The 21,213-nt window shown below is 35.7% G+C and overlaps 2 protein-coding genes across 2 annotated transcripts; one reads left to right on the top strand and one right to left on the bottom strand.

Moving 5' to 3' along the window:
• Positions 1-1,237: 1,237 nt before the first annotated feature.
• Positions 1,238-8,453, bottom strand: LOC141828583 (meiotic recombination protein SPO11-2-like). The gene is made up of 13 exons (XM_074716038.1): positions 8,373-8,453; positions 8,162-8,245; positions 7,834-7,963; positions 7,613-7,750; positions 7,426-7,514; positions 7,095-7,223; positions 6,929-7,023; positions 3,584-3,646; positions 3,426-3,502; positions 3,227-3,354; positions 2,549-2,685; positions 2,371-2,442; positions 1,238-1,288 (listed from the first exon to the last, which is right to left on the bottom strand). Exons 1-11 carry the CDS (start codon positions 8,451-8,453, stop codon positions 2,551-2,553), a joined length of 1,149 nt encoding a protein of 382 aa, XP_074572139.1. The 3' UTR covers positions 1,238-1,288; positions 2,371-2,442; positions 2,549-2,550.
• A 1,563-nt stretch (positions 8,454-10,016) lies between these two features.
• LOC141827313 (MADS-box protein SOC1-like) lies at positions 10,017-19,899 on the top strand. The gene is made up of 7 exons (XM_074714532.1): positions 10,017-10,298; positions 18,585-18,663; positions 19,020-19,081; positions 19,172-19,271; positions 19,348-19,389; positions 19,481-19,522; positions 19,664-19,899. Exons 1-7 carry the CDS (start codon positions 10,117-10,119, stop codon positions 19,790-19,792), a joined length of 636 nt encoding a protein of 211 aa, XP_074570633.1. The 5' UTR covers positions 10,017-10,116; the 3' UTR covers positions 19,793-19,899.
• The last annotated feature ends 1,314 nt before the right edge of the window (positions 19,900-21,213 follow it).

The raw sequence follows: 21,213 nt of genomic DNA, 5'->3' as shown, positions 1-21,213 counted from the left end.
CACCTTAGCTACTCTTCTAAGGAGGAAGAAGGCGCATACTTGGAGCAAAGCAGTAAGTAAGACCCGATTGTACCAAACACAAGACTGCAATAGTGGAGAGACGATAAAACAACAAGGTGGGGCACATTGAGCTGGCTGGCTAGCTAATTATATGTACTATTGTCCACTATCCATGGATTAACCAGCAGACGCTTCCATATCTCCTCTCATTTTGTTTCCAATGGTCATTAGTGCTTTGCAACATAATCGCGCCGACTGAATAAATAAAATTGAAATACTAATGATATGTTAAACTGAGCTGCTGTTCCTTCCCAGATTAATTAAACATTTAGAAAGAAAACCTCTCTCTTAACATACACTAATACAGGTAGAATTTGAACCTTATACCTCGTAAGCTCATTCTATTCCAAATTGTCTAGTCATTTAAACAAGCGAAAACTCTTTGAGTATAAAAACACAATATATCATCAAGCTTATCCATACGAGACTAAAAGGCATTGCGCATTCTAATTTTAACATTTACAAACATACAGAAATAGTTATTTTTAGGATTAATAGAGTAGCGAAAATGCATTGAGAAGAAAATGATTCTGGAACAATCTAAATTATAGGTTCGTAACTATGTTTGTGAACCAAAGGAATAATTATTTCGACAAACTGCGTCAAAGAATAGTAACTATGTTTGTGAACCAAACATGGTATTATAAAATAACACAACCCCAATTAAGAATTAGCCAAATAATCAACGAATCTATTTTCATTCTAGCTTAATACTTTTGAAGGAATTCGTGGAACTAATTGCTTTTTTTTAAATGAAAGAAAAAGATAATGTCGAGTTCAATTGAATGATATCCTCCAAATTTTAAAACACTAGGCAGCAGTGAGTCACATGGAGGTTTCGAACGATCGCAGCGGCAAATCCTGCACCTGCACACCTTTTTATTCGTCTGAAGGCTTGCCTGGGCCCGGTAGTTGACGTGGAGCGGCAGCCGACAGGGCTAGAATAGTGGTGAACCGCCGGATAACTACGAGGCGAGAGCAACTGGGACCGCCCGCTGCCGTCCCGTTGCTGTCACACCACGGTGGCGATCGAGGGCGACGTACAATGCTCCACATCGCTAACCGATGCTCGCATTCATTTCCACACCATTAATTCCAAACCAGACTCGCCTCTAACTGCTTTCGCACTCACATGCATGCATTTGCATGCCTCCTTTTTCTTTATTATACTTTGCTTTGGCCATGGAGTGGACTTGAGGTACTAACTGGTAGGGGACCACTGTCTCTTCTGCTCGACCAGGACACATTAATTGCGTTGCCCACATTACATTAATTGATGTGGAAAACAACCCGGATAGTTCAGTGCAATTTGCTCAAGGCGGGGAAGCAGAAATGCATCCCTCTAAGCATACTAAATTCGTCTTAGTGGGAGACTACATATGTAGAATATGATTTATTATGAGTTGGTCTCAGATTTAACATCATGTTGACAGATTTAATTAGCAGAGACCAAATTATAATTTTGATCTAAAGAGTTTTGGTTGTCTCTAGCCCATTCTGGCTTGCTAATCTTCCAACTAGTTTATTATAGAGAGGAAAGAGACCTGCTTCCTACTTTGCTTGTTTGAGGAGCGTATACAATGAAGGATATATAACAATCTATTGATGGCTAACTAGTATAATTGTTTCGTCATTATAGATGGTGCAAAATCAATTTGTGCTCTAGTCTAGCCAAAGACATCCCCCTTCTAGCTGATTTTACTAAATATTTTCTAAAAAAATTAAGAGCAATAGAATTTACTGATATTTTAAATGTTTAAAAATATAATAGTGGTAAAAAAACAATATATTTGTGGTAAATATATAGAAAGATTATGGTTCAGATCTGGTGTGTGAGTCATGCTCAGACCCGTGCGCAAAGCACTGAACGGACTAATTTCGTGTTGGACAGTAAATATGGACCAGGAAGCTCAGCCCAGCAAGAGACTATGAGACTCCATGGACAGTTCAGAACTGGTCAATGCCGAGGGCAACCCATGGCATGGTGGATTGAGCTGGAAAGTAGGTGGCCTAGTCTCATTAACATCTCTAATTCCAGAAATTCTCCACAGCTATCAAAAGAATCGAGGCACCAAAGTTTGCAGGATATAACGTGGGTGGAGGATGGGCTTATATTACAATTTGGCCCAACGCAAGGGATCCAAAATTGAACTAGGAACTCGAGATAAGAAGCACCACAGCAAGAGACCCTCGTTATACGCAAACAGTAGGAAAGCAAATGAACAATTCATACGAGAAAGGAGCTATGGAAGCTAACTACAAGCAGTAGTAAATGAAATATTTAAGAATTGGCAGTAAAACTCCACTTACATGGTCCTGAATGCTGTTGTCTGCTCTCCACTAGCCCTTGCTCCTCATTTTTCTTGCATCTTTATGGAGCTGCTGCATTCATTTAATCCAAGGTGTAATCACCACAATTAGAACTCAAAGGATATGAAAACTTTAGTTACCATCAAATGTAATCGAAGGATATGAAAACTTTAGTTACCATCAAATGTAATCGGCCTGTACAATCTTCTTTCCAATGTATTTTCCCAAGAAATCAAATCCATGGTAGTACAGAGCTTCAATTTCTGCACGTTCTCCCTTCTCAACCATGATTGCTAACTCAACTCGATAACTCTCCTGCAAATCAAAGACCCCACTAATGATCAAAAGACAAACACAAGTCAGCTGACTGTCCTGGAGGGGATTGAAGTCCAGCCCCTCAATTCAGGACAGGCAAGAACAAGAGTGGAATATCCAATTGATCTATGACAGATACCTAGAAACAATATCCTTACAAAATACATTATGGATGCTTCATGTCTCGCTGTGATGTTATCATTAACTCAGTAATGTGGATGCTTCCTGTGTGCTTCAATCATGGTATGAACAGCTTAACATGTGGAAGACAAGGGTGACAACTCGCTACTTGGCCAATTATTTGGAAAGGCTTGGCCAAATAGGGAGTTAGCTTGGTTTTCTACCTTAGCATGTTGTTTCAGGTATACATTGTAATGGATTCTGAGTGACTGTAACTGGGCTCCTATGGTAATGGAATTGATGTGACTGTCGTGACTCACAATCATTTTTTCAAAGAAAAATAATATCCTTTGCAAGACAGGATCAATTGTTTCCAGATTATGATGACCTGGAACCAGATTCACGTGGTCGAATTGCATACCGGCAAAACCTTGGATGTCATGAGGCTTTTCGCCTTTTTCATATCCTGTGGTGTTAACTGAGTCAACGCTTGTTGTGGTATAATCTTCAAATCATCTGCTCGTAATCCAAGCCATCTGACATTGCAAGCTGTAATTTCAATGAACTCAGAACATATAAATTGCATGCATAATAGAAAGCAAGAACTGTTGTTTAATAACCATATCTGTATGACTCTAAACCCATATTTACACTTCCAAACTTGTAGGTGCACAGTATTGCTAATCCAGCTGGGTTCCTGTAAAAAAAAATTTTCAAGTTATCGGTGTGGAAAAAATATCAAGGGAATCACATGGTTAGATGTCCCGGTGGGATATACCAATCAACTAGACCCAGGATTGGCAGGAGTGGAAATGTCTGATTTAGTCTATGTACAAAGAACCTATTCAAGATAAAAAAAATTCGTAAATATGAAAACAGAAAAATTGACTAAACATGTGAAAGAGAAGATAGTTTGCAATAGTGATGGCAGTTGATGCTGTGAAAAAATTTGCCCAACATATTGGCTGCACCTTGACTTTGTAATTCAGGCAAAACGATGATCAACAAACAAGAAGGTAAACAATACATATTAAAAACTTTCCAAAGCGGTTGCTCTTGCTATTAGGAGGTTCTTTCCAATAAGATAAACAATTTGCCACCACTAACAATTTAGGAAGCTGTAGGAGTGTGGATCACCTAATTGAAGACCTGATCTTATGGAGATTTAAGAGTAGGCACATGGGGTGAAAGAAAAATGAAAAGAAAAATACTAGGTAATGTAGTTACTAGCAGTTTTAGAGTGTTAGGATCAAGGACAAAATAAAGCATTTGATTAAGATCTCATTAAGTCCAGTTGGCATAGGCAAAATTTCTCATTTCTGACAACTGTGGAACAGCCTGCAACAACTGGAACACAGACAGAGTATTCCTCAGAGGTCGGGAAAGGTTTTGTGGAGATCATGAAGTGTTTCAGGAGATCACAAGGTGTTTCAGATCCATGAGTTCACTAGGTGTTTCAGGGACTGGAACATCACACTAATGCAATCAAAGTCTCCCTCTAAGGCCAATGAAGTTTTAGCATAGCTTCCGCTAGGTCAGTGAAGCATAGCAAAAGCTTCCACGAGGCCAGCGAAGCTACAACAAAAACTTCCTCGAGGTCATCAAAGCTACAGCGAGAGCTCCTGTGAAGGTAAGTGAAGCTACAACAAAAGCTTCTGCGAAGTTGGCTATGGTTAAAACTTCCACAAAGTCATCGAAGCTACAATAAAGCTTCTGCAATCGACACCTCTCCTCCATGCCAAACTTCCCTTTCCCCATCTCCTTATCTAAGGTTCAACACACCTATCAGCACTGATAACCAAGTAAAGATCTCTCATGTATGAGGTCATTGAAAATCAACAACAATATGAACAAGGTATAAGAGCATAAGGTCGAACTGTTCAAGCAGATAGAACAAAGTAAATTGAGTTCTCTATAAGATCTAGTGTGTTAAATCCAACCCCAAGATAGCATCATCTATATAACTAACTACCTATGATCATCCTTCCGACAATATTGAAAAGTCATCTCAAAAGTTATAATTATTACATCATTCATATCTTCCAATTGAAACTATTTAATCCTCAACCCATAATCAAATTTCCTCTTTGACCAAACTATCTATATTCATAACCTCAAACCAACCAATTACACATTAAAATTAATTCTCCAATCCAAATTCCCCTCAATGTCCTCACAATAAACATCATCATAATCAAATATTCACAATATCAAAATGTTATCCTCCAGGGTCATAATCATCATACTATTGCAATGACATAATCATAGGTTGCATCTAAAATAACCAATGAATCTAGTCCCAATAATTCATCACCTCGTCTAATTGAATAGCAACCAATAAAATCATCATATTATTATCAACCTCAAATTATTATTTTTGCAATCAAATCAACCTCATTTACACACCCAAACACTCCATCCCAATTCAACAACCAAGAACTCCAATCAAAAATCAAAATCAACTTCGCAATTCACAATGTCCAACCATTACAGAGGTTACCTACAACAATGAAACAAGGATACAAATCTACCTCGATGATTAAGGATGCTACCAACACACCTTTTCTTGGTTGATCCTTACCCAATACATGACAACCATGGTTATCACACCAACAACACAACAAAACCTAATTTACTGAAAACATAAACATGTTAGAAATAAGGACTAGCACAATGATTTCACGAGGTGATACGACCACTATGCAATTGTGGTTGTTAAAGGGGTTGCAACAACTCAAAAAAGAAGGAAGAGGGATCAAAGGGATCGCTATTTTGGGGCAACTCAATGAGAAGGCCTAGGGTTTTTTCCACTGACGAAGATACATGTGGTGAGAAGCAACAATGGCACAAACAAAGGCAATAGAAAGGACGACAACAAAGACTGGCTGATAAGGCAATTTTGGCACCCAACAGGACCACAACAGCACTCGGAGAGATCTCAATAGAGGAGGTTGCACAACAATAGGGTGAGGCGGCACACAACACTCAGTGGATGTCAGTGGCATGGGCATGCAATGCATGAAGGTGGCCAACAACGCGGCAAATCAAAAAAGGAAAAAAAAAAAGAAGTTTTGGGACAGAGGTTTCTTCTCAAGCATTTGATTGGCATTGAAACACCACATTAAATCTTTGAATAATTCTTGCTCTATTAAAGTACCCCCTTACCCTACTTTGGTTTTTTTTCTGAATCTAATAAAGGCATAAGCACCTTTTATGCTTAAGTGTTCTAGCACTCTTTTTACTCTTGTTTTCTTCACTTTTCTGTAAGAGTTACTCGAGTTACTGCAAATTAAGTCAGCATTTGAGGCTACACATTAGATGCAAAGGAGTGACTGTGTGACAAAGGCACTTAGTATCCTAAGATGGAGCTTCACTGCAATACAAAATGTGCAAAGCCTACAATTTAGGAGTCTTTAAACAATTAGACTAGCTTAAGGAGCAACTTTGTATAATATCTATGGTGAAATTGAATCTTCCTCAAGTCTACATAGCAAAAGGGATTTACATAAATTTGTTCTTCCAATGCACTAAGTTCTTGCCTTTCTTTTGATCAATATGCATATCAATCAAAGTTCTAAGAGGAAAACTAAATCAGTTATACCATCAGAATTACAAATGTCCAAAACTATAGGCAACTTTATCTGAAAAAAAAACAAACTACAGTTTGTTACTTTTATATAACATTAAAGCTGTCACTCAAAAAGGTTTTTGAACTGTTTCAAAAGCTTCTATCAAAGATTTCACAACTGTTTTCCCTGATCTCACACTTTGATATGCAGACAACTCAAACATATAAAACATGGGATAGGTGTAGTGTTTTGTGCTAGGCTTCAAAATGCTCTGCACATCATTTACCTAATAATGGCACAAGCACGACCAAACAACCAATGATAGAAAGATTTGCACGACCCAGTCAAATGGAATCTTTGCACCTAGTCTTCAACAACTCAGGTCTCCTAAGTTCCAACAATAATCATACAGAATTAACACTTGAGTTTACCTTTTGCAATACCAGGATATCTTTAAGCAGTGACTAAAAATGCATACTATTTGATTGAGGAAGTGGTCCAACGACCCAATCTTAGGACAGAGAAAATCATACAGAATTAATGCATGCATCAACCTTGTAGCAATGTCAGGGTATCCTTTAGCAGTGATTATAATAGATGGGATTTGGTTGAAGAACTGGTCTTCTGCCAATCGCTGAAATATAGCATCCTACTCAATTAAATAATATTAGTGGAATTGAGAGTATTTATTACCATAATTTGCAAAAGGCCTCAGTTTACCTTCTCTACTATGATGATATATCTAGCATCAGAATTAAGAACAAGTCTGTTCAATGCATAAAGGTCTCCGGTTATAGCATAGCCGGCTTGTCCAAGCATGGAACAGTCAACTGTCTGTTCACCAGGCTCCTATTAACATACAATATATCAGCAATAAGTAGTATAGATAAATCAACAGAAAGGGAAAAAGACAACACTTCTCTTCCAATGTTCATTTAATAAGTGGATAGCATTCAGCTAAAAGATGAATGCTACGTCATACATGACACAAGTAATATAAACTTGAAACACAAATCTGGATTGCTTAAAACAAAAGGTTGCAGGGCTGCACCTCTAAGAGCAACCTCCCAACAACTGCACCTTTGCTAGCAGCCATGATACCTAGACTATGTCGAGTGCACTGAAGCAATGCAACAACATCTGCAACAATTATTTGGGAAAGTTGAGAAACTAGGCACAAAGTAAACTTAGATTATAGTTAATACTCGATACGAATTTGGGTGGTAGAACACGGTGACCTTGCACTGCTCTGTTGACTTGATCCTGAGATGTGAAATAGTCAGGTGAGTCACAAAGCAGCTTATAGAAAAGTTCTCTTTGCGTTACAATCTTCCCCTCCCCAACAATGCGGAAGCACATCGCCATGACCATCCATACTGCAGGAGAAACTCAATAAGCACAACAAATCCATGTTGTGTGTATCGTGCAAGATGTTGGGAGTTAATTACAGAAACTATACCTCTTATGAAAGGTTTTGCGTCCTTTTCTCTCATGAAAGATCTTGTGCAAACTGAGTGCGACAGATAGAGTGATGAGACCTCACTCAAGAACCCTTGACGGAGCCCGCTATTATCAGATTTCCTTCTGATCTATCACATCAGATAGGGTTATCAGTGAGCGCACTGTGATCCCAAATCACTCAAAATAAACGACGTATAGCTACAACAAACACGACGAAAACCCTAATAACGTAATTGGCGTTTAATTAGAACATCAAGGAACGAATCCAAAATCAAAGGGAAAGCCCGAAAACCTTCACGAGCTTGCAGATCGAGAAAGAGACCTACCAGTGCGAGATTGGATACGGCTGGGTTGGGAGCGGTGAGGGTTTTCAGGAAATTGAGGACGGCGACTTCGATTCGTGCTCGCACCTGCAGATGAGTGCAAGGAAAACCTAGATTCACCGTCCGAGAAACGCGTCTAGACGAACAAGGATTGAAGAAAAAGCGTCGAAATGTTGAAGAAGAAGAAGATAAAGACGAGCGACGTTCTAAAAACCTGGCACGGAGCGAGGATTTCCGCCGAGCAAAGGCGCTGATCGGTGAAGAAGAGCAACGATTTCAGGAGATCCTGCTCCATTTCCACCTGAACTGGCGGGAGAAGTAATTAGCAGGAGATTTGAGCTCTACACAGCGACCGCCTAGAATTTATAGCGGTAGGAAAGGCAAACGATGGGGTCACCGACTCGAGTCACCGACTCGAGCACGGCCTCGTCACGGCCCGGTCACTCTCATCTTGGTCCCGATTCACCGGCGGCCCACGATTTTTTTTTTAAAGATAAACAAAAAGGTGTATAAGAAAAAAAATACCATCAAAATATAGGCTAAGCACCATAATACCATAAATTTTTAACAAATGTTTACAATGGCATTTTAGTCATTTGACCTATTTAAATCAGAAAATGGTGGAGGGGAGAACTGACTCAAGTCGCGCATGACTAAATTTGAAGTGCAAGACCAATCATATCTTTGACTTTGTGTCTAATATTGCCAAATGTAACTTCACAATCATATAATCATATTTCTAGGCCTGTGATATTTTTAGAATTATATTTATTTACGCACTAAAATAAAACACAATTGACTTCGGTAAAAAGTAAAATTTATCACTTTAACGATTTCACACGATTGATTTTACGACAATCTATAAGGAGATAAATCAAAAAATTATAATTGACCATGACAGATAAAATATAATTGATAAAACTAATAATTATTGATTAACCTCGGGCATAATGCAACTATAAGATATTTTGTGACATAAACTAAAGCATCATAGTTTGAAACCCCACTCCGAAAATAATTTCCACCTATAGTGGATTTCGGGTCATGAAAGTCCAACTCCATGGGTCCAACATGAGTGATTTTCTAATTTATTTTAATGAATTAGATGAAATTAAATGATCATTTTATAATTTGATTTTAGGAGAAATTCTTCATTTCAATAAAAAGATAGAATTTGTCACCCTAACAGTTCTATATGATTAATTTATGATCATCTATGAAGAAATAAATTGAAAAAATTACATTGATCCCGACCGAATTAGAAAAATTCTTCATACAAATTGTTTTAGTGGTGAAATGAAAAAGATTTCTTCTCCAGTGTTCAAATGATAATTTTCCAAATTTTTTGTGATAATGTTAAAATGCGAGAGTTAATTATAAAAGTTTCATTTTTCGTACGGAACGAACTTCTGCTTTCCCTCGTACGAGCTGGGCCCCAGCCGGGGCCAGGCGGCCTCGCGATCCTTCTTCGTCCATATCGTCGAGCCACGCGTCGCCTATCTGCTTTTCTCATCTCTCTCCACCTTCCATTGGACTACTTTCTCGGATTCGGGACTCGAAGGCCAATCGCTCCCTCTCTTCGACACCGTTCACGAAAGGCATCCATTGTACTGGGCGTTAATAAGTGGTAGATAATAAATCGCTCAATATTAGTGGGCATAGAATTGTTGTTCGACTTGTCTTGGACAGCGGGCAACCTACCTCCTTTCATTTCCCTTCGCGTCTCTTTTTTCCTTTTCCGGGAAATGAGAGGAGCGACAATTATGGTAACAAAACGCGACCTCCTCTTCTAGATATAAAAAGACTTGCTTGGTTCTCGACCTATTCATCGTGGTTGCCTTTCTTTTTTGGTCGTTGATCTGCACTTGTGCCGAGATCGATCGAGAGCCTCCTCCTCCTCCTCTCCTAGCTCGTGTAGGGTTTCTTGGATCGATCGGGGAAGCGAAGACGGAGGGAAGATGGTGAGGGGGAAGACGCAGATGCGGCGGATAGAAAACGCGGCGAGCCGGCAGGTGACCTTTTCGAAGCGGCGGAACGGCCTCCTCAAGAAGGCGTACGAGCTCTCCGTCCTCTGCGACGCCGAGGTCGCCCTCATCGTCTTCTCCGCGCGGGGAAAGCTCTACGAGTTCGCCAGCTCCAGGTGAGCATCCCAAACCCTATCCTCTCCCCTATCTCTGTCTTCGTCTCTCGCTCGCTATGGTGCTCTCTAGCTGTTGCAGCTTTTTGCTTCTTTTGCTTGTTTTCGGGCTCCTTGTGTTTAGGGTTTCGTGGACCCATTTTTACGTGCCCGTACATGGCAATAAATGCGCATTTCCTATTTTGTGTCGCGTCATCTCGACCGTCGTACGATAAATGAATCGGCAATGGTTTGCTTTCTGATATTGGGAACATTATTGCCTGCTTGTTTCATTGAGAAGTGGGGACTCCATATCGATTTTGCTATTAAGGTATACTGTCATACCCATCTGATCTAGTTTTACTCGACAACTTGCCAAATTTCTAATCAATGATTAAAGTATCTTCATCTTTATTTCAAGTCTTATCGACGGATAGGAAATCCATTATTCATCTATATTTTTGCTTTCGAAGTTTCTATAATCAATGCCTCAACTTGACTAATTTCTGTCCATATTGCATGTCATTACCACCGGTAACTAGGAGGTATCTTACTTAATGACATATAATAATAAAAAAATGAAAACTATAACAATAATAAATAACTTTAAAATAAGCAGAAAGGATTCTATAGTATATATATAATTAAAAGGAAAATAACAAGGACCTAATTTAGCAAAGTGTCAAAAGAAAATAAAAAAAATAGAGTAAGCATAAATTGTTAAATGGTATAAATACATAAGATGTGCATGAATTCTTAATCTTGAATAGGAGTTTAAAAAAAAATCATCACTTATTTTTGAATAGGAGTTTATGAATCTAGATATGTTGACATTCTTATCTTTATATCATTTAATGATACATTTAGTGTCACCATCCATTGCACTTATTTTTCACTATTTACTATTTATTATTTAATTTTCAATATCTTTATCACTTATAATACCTTTTAACCATCACTAATAAATCCATCCAAAAGTTTAATTATCACCTTTTAACCATCACTAATATATAAATCCATCCAAAAGTGAATGTTGGTGTCATGCCCTTGAGTATAAATGATATTATTTGGCATATGAAGATATATAGATAGTGATATATCGCTCATATATAAATAAATATTGATCATGGGGTGCCTTCGCTACAACGTCGTCTCTGTGGGTTGCTAATATTTTATTGAAAGGTTAGATTTAGAGTTTTAACTCTTTAATATCTATTTTCTCTATTTACAATAGTTGTTATTTCACTTTTAGCCTTTACACTACAATTAGTTAGTAGCTCAAAGATGGAAGTGTGAAATGGGCTGAGCAGTTGAAGATTTAGTCTGGACTATGCTAGGTTGACTTGGAACAAGCACCACCATTACATATCGTGGGCCCAACACATGACAAGGCTTGACAACTCAATCCAGGTTCAAGTTAACTTTTATTTATAAATTAATAATAATAAAAGGTAGTTCGGTGCATGAAACTTTCGCCAATATAAGGTCCCGGAGAAAGGTTAGATGACCTTGTGGTAATGGGTTCTAGTTGCCAAAACCACCTCTTGCAATGCAAGGTAAAGTTGCGTAAAATATTTAAAATAGTATTCTAATATTAATTGATGTCGTCCAATTGTACCGCAAGTGCACATGTCGCTAAGTAATAAAAGAATATCGTCCACTAGGACTGTGTTGTTGAGTACCAAAATACTCGCGAAGGTGTTTATTTAGAAGATCAAGAAAAACTATGTATAGAAAGAGAAACAAGAGTGATCGAATGAAAACGGGGGAGAAAACTATTTAGGAAGGCAATTATAGGGTTTTAGTTTCACTATGATGAATGTCGGTGAATGCAAATCTTCTTATCTCAACCTATGATTATGAAGAGATTATATTCGTCTTAAGATAACCAGTATGTCTAGTGGTAAAGAAAAGAACGAGGACACTGAGGTGTCTACTCTAACCGCAGCTCATAAAGTGGATTTGGGTAGACCCTTGTAGCTTTATGGCAATCATGAAAACCTCGAGAGAGATAAATCACTTTCGGGACAGTCGTGCTAGAGATCGCTTTCAAGGAATACTCTACATTAATTTTTAGACGCTGTCATATTCGTTGATACTCAATCTACTTTTGAAGCAACCCTTATCGACCTCCTTTTGTCACTTCGAAGGTTCGAGTTTGATCCCGGTTGTCACACGGAATGTCTACCTATCTACTCGTAGATGAGCCCTCAAGTTGGTTTTAGAGGTTGGAGATTGGGATTCGTTGATAAGTACGATCCCCTCTTTCTAATAATCCGATCGTATGTTCATATGCAATGATAACGGCTCAGATTCACCTCTCGATCTATTCAAGAGAAGTTATTATCTTGTCAAATTCAGTAACACGTTGGATGGAGTGAAACGAACTAAAACCAGTCAATAAACTCACATATCATAAACAGATGAGGTTAATGCATTAAACTCATTCAACAAAATATCAAGTTACTCCCTAATATTAGAATAAGAAAACTACTCAGAGGTATCAGACATCAGCATCATAACTTCTTGCCTTCGATGTAGCTTCCTCCTTGATTCCCTGTCACGGGATCGAGAGATCCCCTTGATCTCGCCAATCACCTTCGGCGATCCTCGATGCCTTGTAGTCGTCGTCCCTTGTCTCCTTTTATAATTTTAGAGTCTTGATGAGTTTCCTAAAAAGTAGCATAAGTCTAATATAATTTCCTAGAATAAATGGGTGGTTAATTAATTCTCCTAATAAATTTTCTTAAATCAAAAAGAGGCTAATCAAATCTCCTCAAATCAAGGAGAGGTTAATCAAATCTGAAGCTAACAAAATTTTAAGGAAGCCTTGTCTTGAAGCACCACGGTTGTGTTGGATAATGCGGCCTGGTCGTGTGGCTCCATGGACCGCAACTCCGGAGGGACAACCTTTGGCATGACCAAGCCGTGCTAGCTAGCACAACCAGGCCGTGTTTGACCTTGGGCTCCGTGTTGTTGCTTAGATGTGTGTTTTGTCTCCAAGTACGGTACACGATTGTAGCAAGGGTCACGGGTAGAACGTGTAAGGTGCTGACATAAGACTTTTTATTTTCAGATGCATTCAAAAGCTGAGATCTTCTTGCCCTATTAATAAAACATGCAAAAGAGCAATTTCTCAAATTAAAAAGATGAAAATAAATGCAATTGTGCTCATATAATATAGGAAATACATACAAAATATAATAGAAAATATGGGTATGAATCACACACATCATTCATATTATTCTGTTTTTTTATTTTATAATTTTTTAAAGTAAAAAAGAGGAGTCTTAGCGCCATGGCAATATTGCTACCGTATGACCTAGAGGTTATGGGTTCGAGTCTCGAACATAGCCTCTTGCAAAGCTGAATAAGGCTGCGTATAATAGACTCTTCCCCGGGACTCGTATTGGTAGGAGCTTCATGTACTGGACTAAGTCTGATCAAGCATGACACAAAAATGACCTATCATGAATCATGTTTGACTCAAACACGACATGTTAACACCTCTATTTAAAGTGTCAATAACTATTGGTTTCTAATATCAGCATCATTTACATAACTCTGGATTATTTATTTATTAATTCCTACCCGTTTGTTGAATCTCTTCAACAGTTCGACATCATTAATACAACTCTGGATTATTTATTGATTCGTAGCCCTTTGATCTGTATGTTCAACAGTTGTAGTATGTATAAAGTTCCATCTCTCTTTCTGGACATATACGACCTTATTTAGCCTATTTTGGTAGATAAATAGTGGCAATGGTTGTAACTTCATTTCCTTTGTACATCATTGTCATATCGAATTATCAATTATACATCAGCATATGTTTTACATCTTAATATATTTATTTTGCCTTTATTATGTCTTGCTATAATTTCTCATTTCTTCAACTTTGCTTCTTAAGTGATTCATTAAGTTAATATGATGTCGTACTTCATCACATCGCTAAATATTTTTATACATTACCAAGGCTGCTGGATTTTACTTCAATCCATATACAAAATACTATATAAGAAATTATATCCTGCATAACATGATTAATTTAGTTATTACCTATATTTTATTTATCTATATCTATCTCTATCTCTTTATATATATTTGCTTTGGTTGATTAATTTAATACATAGATATAAAATTATGTTTTTTAACATGAGAAACTATATATTATTGTTATTCTTTAAAAAAAAAATAATGCACATTTGCACTTGCCTATCACGTATGCATTTTGCAACGTGGACTCGATGTACTATATGCCTCTGTTTGTTTTTAATATGTATAAATATCGCATTTTTGCACTATCATTAAATGAATTTATAATTATCATATAAGAAACTTTAAACGCTAAGTGGCATTAAAATTAAATATCTAAAACATAAAATTAAAATAAATAAAGGTGAGAGAATCATTTGAAGTATTTAATAGTTATTCAACAATGACAAGATATTAACAAAGTTAAATTAATATGATAGAGAGTAATTTGTTAAATTTGAAAGAGAATTTTGGATTGGCTATTGTTGTATGTCTCTTAGACTATTTTTTATAATACTTTGATATAATCATCATATGCCAAAGTTTTAGACAGTAAGAAAAATAAAACACATAGTGAAAGATATATAAATAAAAACACTTGTGAAATTAAAGTTAGTATGTTAGAGATGAGCATATTAAACTGACTGAGAGATTACTAAGAAAAAATAATATTAAATAAATAGTATAATTATGGAGCAACAACTATATATAGTTTCACTAGATGGTCATTAAAATGAGGGAAAGTATATCAATATAGTATGAACATGATAAAAAAAATACCATGAATATAATAATCCATTACACCTTTCTCATTCTCCATCCCCAACCACTCTTCCTTGTTATTCCATGCCCAATCTCCTCTTCTCTCACCACCCCCAATCTTCTCCTCTCCTACTCTTTCACAAGATTATCTCTCTATTGCAACTAGAGTTCACGACTTCCTTCCCACTATTCCTCTCCATCTCCACCACTTCCCCTGCCTCAAGCAAAGCCTCCACACATCTTCCCAAGCAATGAAAAGCCACACAATGATACCCTTCCTCCCTTTTGAGCTAATGCTAATACTCACTCTATGTGTATGCATGGGCCCTTCCCTTTCTTGCTATTTCATGTCATATATATTATTCTTTGCAAACAAGAATTTTCCCTAGCGCCTCTTATAGAAGATATGTAGAGTCCTTCACCTCTGATCGAACAACTGCACCTAGCACTACACAAGTGGCATTGCCCATGTGAGCAACAATCCATGTGATCTATCCCCCTTTGCACACAAATTCTTACTGAAAGGCAGAAGTCATCCCCTTCTTATTGCGAACAAATACAACAATATGTACCTTGATATGATATGGGCGTGAGATTAGCTACTTGATCCTACTTATCCTATTTAATAGATTACGGGTATCCATGTTAACACTATAAGATTAGTACAAATATAGCGTATCTTGATACTACATGGGTGTGACATTAGTTGTCAGACCACTGTGGGTAGTGCAATTTCAACAGAACCTTACTATTGTAATCCTTAACATTGCATATAGCTTTGTGTGCCTAACATTGCATATAGCTTAGTGGTAAGATAGATAGATATAAGTAATTAATCTCATATAATTCAGATTAATCTTGATTTTTTTGTCATTTGTTATTTTGTATAGGTACAATGATAACCATAGGTGCTAAGAGTAATCAGACCCTTGACCATGCATGTAGATGATCTCATATAATTCAGAAATAGTCTTGATTTTTGTTATTTGATACTTAATTTGAATCGGTAAATATATTGAAATTTATATTAAATCCATTGCCTTTGCTATTTTAATAAAGACAGCTAGCATCTTTTTGTATTTCATTAATTATTTTGAATAGGTAAATAAATTGAATTTTAATCTGTTATCTTTATTATTTAATAAAGACTTTGCATCTGTTTTATATTTCATGTCATGTTGACTGTTAAAGAGAAGGGAAGCCTTGGCGCAATGGTAAAGTTGTTGCCATGTGATTTAAAGGTTACGAATTCAAGTCTCGAAAATAACCTCTTACAAAGCAGAGTAAGGTTGGGTACAATAAACCTTCCTCGGAATCCCGTATTGGCAAGGACTTCGTGCATTGAACTACCCTTTATTGATTGTTAAAGAAATATATTAAGTCAGTTTTATGCAAATTTATTTTACTATTAATATTCAAAATAAGTAATTCTTTTACTATGTTGACTAACTTTCTTTAACTATTATCCATATAACTTCCACTCGAATTATTCATTTCTTCTATGAATTTACAAAATTTAATTGTTGTCATTGATCATACCACCACAATTTTTTATCATTAAATTATTTATTGGAGTTACATTTAACTACTCCTGTTACTTGGCATCTTTACATATATATTATGCCTTCTACATTAAGCTTTTATATGTACTCTGATGGGAAAGTAAGATGAGTTGTAGTGCAATTTTAGTTTTGCTTTTAGCCTAGCAACACAGTGATTATAAGATTCAAAATGTTCTCAGTTGCAATCGGAATTAATGATGTCTTCAATAATATCACTTTCTAGGATGATAGATCAAATGTATCTTAAACTCCTACACATTCATTTTAATTATTTCTTCTTGTTAAATAACTGAAACTACATATATTTCATTATTCAATTTTACTCTTTATTTTAAACCTTTACTTTCAAATTTGAATTATTTACACTCTCATCAATTAACTCAATATCATCTCCAAATAACATGTACTAACAAAGCTTTATCTTAAATATACAACATTACTAACATACCTTTACTTATGTAAAAAACATTACAACTTAATCCTTGTTGTAAAATATACAATATAACTACAGAACAATCATTTGCTGCTCCTGTTTGCTTTGATTCTAGTTATATATTTTGTATCCCATTGTTACCATTGCTAGATATTTGTTTCTTTTCTCTTCTCTTATCTTATGAATCCACCAAAATTATAGCAACTCAAGCTTAAGCTTTTATTTTTAGATGCAACCATATTGATTCTAGAAAATGTTTATAACATCTCTTATATTCTTTTCTCAACCATTTTCTTAAAATTTCAAGATGACTCATCGACTTAAGCCATATAATTTTTTGCGGATCTACATAACATAATAAAAAACAATATTTTATTTTCATTTCTACTTATATATATATATATATATATATATATATATATATATATATATATATATATATATATGCATAAAAATTGTATGCGTACTATTATCGTTGTTATTATAATATATATTCTTGAAGACTTAAGGAGAACAAATTTTCTGGCTCATGGGTCAAATAAGGTCCAAACAAACCTCCATGTTGCAAATCATGTCAGGCAAGCCAAAACTTGGTCTGATCAATAGTTCGGAGATAAATAGAACCAAGATTAAATATATGAATTGTTGTTTGATCAATAAGAGAGAAAAAATAAGAGACAATTCAAGATGAATGGATATGAAATTTTTCATAAGGATTTTAAATGTCTATCATCAGCTATTCAACAAGGAGATAGTGATGATAAAATTAGTAGGATAAATAATAAGATTAGACTCTAATCATCATATTTTATGTATTAGTGTTGGATCGTTGTAATTAAGTAGCATATACAATGGCAGTGATAGAAAAGCTAAGCTAAGGTTGGGGGCTTCTTGTAGAGATAATATTTGGTTGATAAAGTGAGAATGATATTTTAAATGCTAGAGAAGGATCGAAAAAAATAATAATAATATTCTTTAATAGATGCTAAAATATCAATTCTTATGAAGATTTTAGCCCCAATACAAACTCAACGTGTGTTTGCTTGATCTACTTGTTTCATTAGTAACGAGATGTATGAATAAATGATGCTAAACTAAAACAACCTTGTCTTGGCTACCTTTGGATGAGATTGGCCATGTTGAGACCCAGAATTACCAGGGTTCTCTAGTTCCACTAACATCAACCCCATGAATCCGCACCACTTGCTCCTCAACTAGCACCTCCAGGCCCTTCCAGGAAGAAGAAATTCTTCTTCTGTAGTAGTTGTAGTTAGAGCATAATAACTATGTATATGCTGTAAAGCGTCAGCTTTATTAAAATCGTCTTAGATTAATAAATTATTTTTTTCCCTTATTACCAATTGATTCAAGTGGTTTCACTGTGATATTAGATGTTATAGTATATGAACTACACAATTGGAAGTCTTACATATCATTTAAGAACAGCCATACATTTCAAAGCATTATCCCAGTTAGAGTCTTGAAGTAACCCTTTCTCTTCATTTCTCTAATTTTCAGTGTACAGAATACGATTGAGCGATATATTTCACACACACAAGTTGAAATCAATAACAAAGACTCAGAAAGGACCATGGAGGTAGGTGCTACAAGACTCTTTGTTTAATAATCTTCTTATCAGTTAATCTAGATGTTTAACTCGATGTACTTCTCATAGTTTAGATAACCAATCCAAGCATAAATGACTTTAGATATTGGTACCTGTGAATTTGTACAATATGTGAACAAAAGTTAAGAAATATGAAAACGAAAAAATCTAACTCAAGTTATATGCATAGAATTTTAATATCCACTTATTACTATTTTGTCAACAAAACTAAACAGATAAAACTAAATGAAGTGGTAAAAAAGAAGTATCTGTGTGCCAAAAGTACAGTTTATAACTTTGTTAGTTGCTCCAATAGTCTCAAACCATGATACCAATTTTGCAAGTAGCAACGGAAATGTGAAGCCGCAGACATGACAAAGAAGATTGAACATATTGAAGCTCAGAAAAGGTGATAAATATTGTTGGCTTACCTTCTTCCTACAAAAAAATTTTGTGGTTCATGCAAAACTCAATTGCCTTAAACCAACATTTGCTGCAGGAAGCTCTTGGGTGAAAACTTGGGATCATGTTCTGCAGAGGAGTTGAATGAGCTGGAGGTTCAACTAGAGAAAAGCTTAAGCAGCATAAAGGAAAAAAGAGTAATTTGCCACAATCTCTTGATATGTATACAGCATAATTTACTCATCTTACAGAGAAAATGTTTTCTGTTTATAGAGAAGAATGTTGGAAGAGCAAATTGCACAGCTAAAGGAGAAAGTAAGTTACAATCTTATCCTGCCACCCAATCTTATCCAATTCTCTAACATATTATTACTACAATACAATTGGCATCATCACTCAACTCCAGGAGAATTCTCTTCTGAAGGAGAATGCATCATTGCTTGAACAGGTATGGTAATAAAAATGCCTTTCAATGTTCCTGTTTTTTCCATGTTCAACCACTACGAGTTCTATGAAATAAAATCCAACAGTTTTGACTTGCCTAAATGATTCTTCCTCCAAATGAAACTAAAATGTATGATCCTTACAGGTGAACTGCAAGTCAGAACCTCTATTAACATTAACTGCAATCCAAGAAGATGATACAGGCGGTCACGCTCGAGAAGAGCATACAGAAGTAGAAACCGAGCTGATGATCGGAAGGCCAGGTAGTCGATAGGTCAAGTGATCATCATCCCAAGCGAGATGACCTCTAGGTATGCTCATGGTCTTACAGAATCTGTTCCAACACCATAAAAAATGTTTATGCAAGAGCTGTATTATTCATGATTTGGTAGCAAAGTTTAGATCAAAACAGTAATTGTAAGAAATTGCTGTAGTTGATTTCTTTTTCCCGAATCATAAATCTGAAAAATGCTCCTAAATCTCTCAAAGCATCTTTCTTATCTGAACACAATATCGATTAGTTTATCTAGAAATTGCATTGCTTTGCTTTGGCCATAATCTTCTTTTTTAAAATCTAGGGACTCACATTGTTACCTACTAGCATTACCTTACAATGATCATAGCTATACTTTGTGATCACTCATTGACCTGTGCAGACAATTTGTGGTAGTCCTGTTTATTGTTTATCTTTATAGGCTGGTTTCAAACTGGCCTTGGCGAAGATGCAAGATCCTTAATTATTAAGTGTTTTCAGAAATATCTTCTAAAGTTTCATTCGTATTAAATCTTTAAAGTTTTCATTTCATTGTCAAATTACTTCCTGTTTATTAATAATGAATAACCTTAGAGATATTTTAAAAATATATTGAATATTAAGAATTACTTTAAGAAAAAATTGATAAAAATATTTCACATAAGGATTATCTTAAATGCTAAGATTTATTTTTCAAAAACTGGATATTTACAAAATTTAAATTTAATATACTATTTTCTTTGAATATGATTTTATCAATTACCAAGTGTGTAAACAAAAGGTTGGTTTTTTCAGTCTTCTTGCAGGTGCCACGTGGTCGTACCTTATGCATGTTTTTTCAATCTCTTATGTCTCATGGAAAACATAAGATTGTAGTTTTTATTAAGTAGAATTAAGTATTGAGTTCCATTAAAAAAAAGGCTCAATAAAGCTTTTATTATTATTTGGATACATTAACTTAGTCAATGTTTCATCTTTTCAATAAGTATTTTTAAAATAATAACTATTTTTATAATTGTCATATTAAATTTCAAATTTTATTTTATCTAATTATCCCAAAAAATAACTACTTTAAATTAAGTATAAATAAAGCTATTTAGAATACATCCAAATAAAATAATTGGCTAAATTATTTAAACCCAGTTGAGACAATTAATGGGCCTTACTGGGCCAACTATTCCTTAAGAAGGCCCACTACAAAATCAAAGAAATTAGGGGTTTCCAAGTACTTTAACAATAGGAGGGAGGGGGCTCGTTACAGGTATGGATTCCTTCTGGTATCCTGTGTTAAAACCATCCATTTGGATTGATCTGTTAGGTTGGTCCATCCTATCAAATCATTTAAATGAGTTGGTTAGTATTTTATCGATCCATTTTAAGGTGGATTGGCCAGCCTGAGCCCGCAATTTGCATGGATCGGCCCGCAATGAGGTTGAATTGTC

The sequence above is a fragment of the Curcuma longa genome, chromosome 4 (assembly GCF_044706935.1).
Source record: "Curcuma longa cultivar G26 ecotype Majalengka, Jawa Barat chromosome 4, ITB_CL_G26_1.1, whole genome shotgun sequence".
NCBI lineage: Eukaryota > Viridiplantae > Streptophyta > Magnoliopsida > Zingiberales > Zingiberaceae > Curcuma > Curcuma longa.
This window is presented reverse-complemented; position numbering and strand designations above follow the sequence as displayed.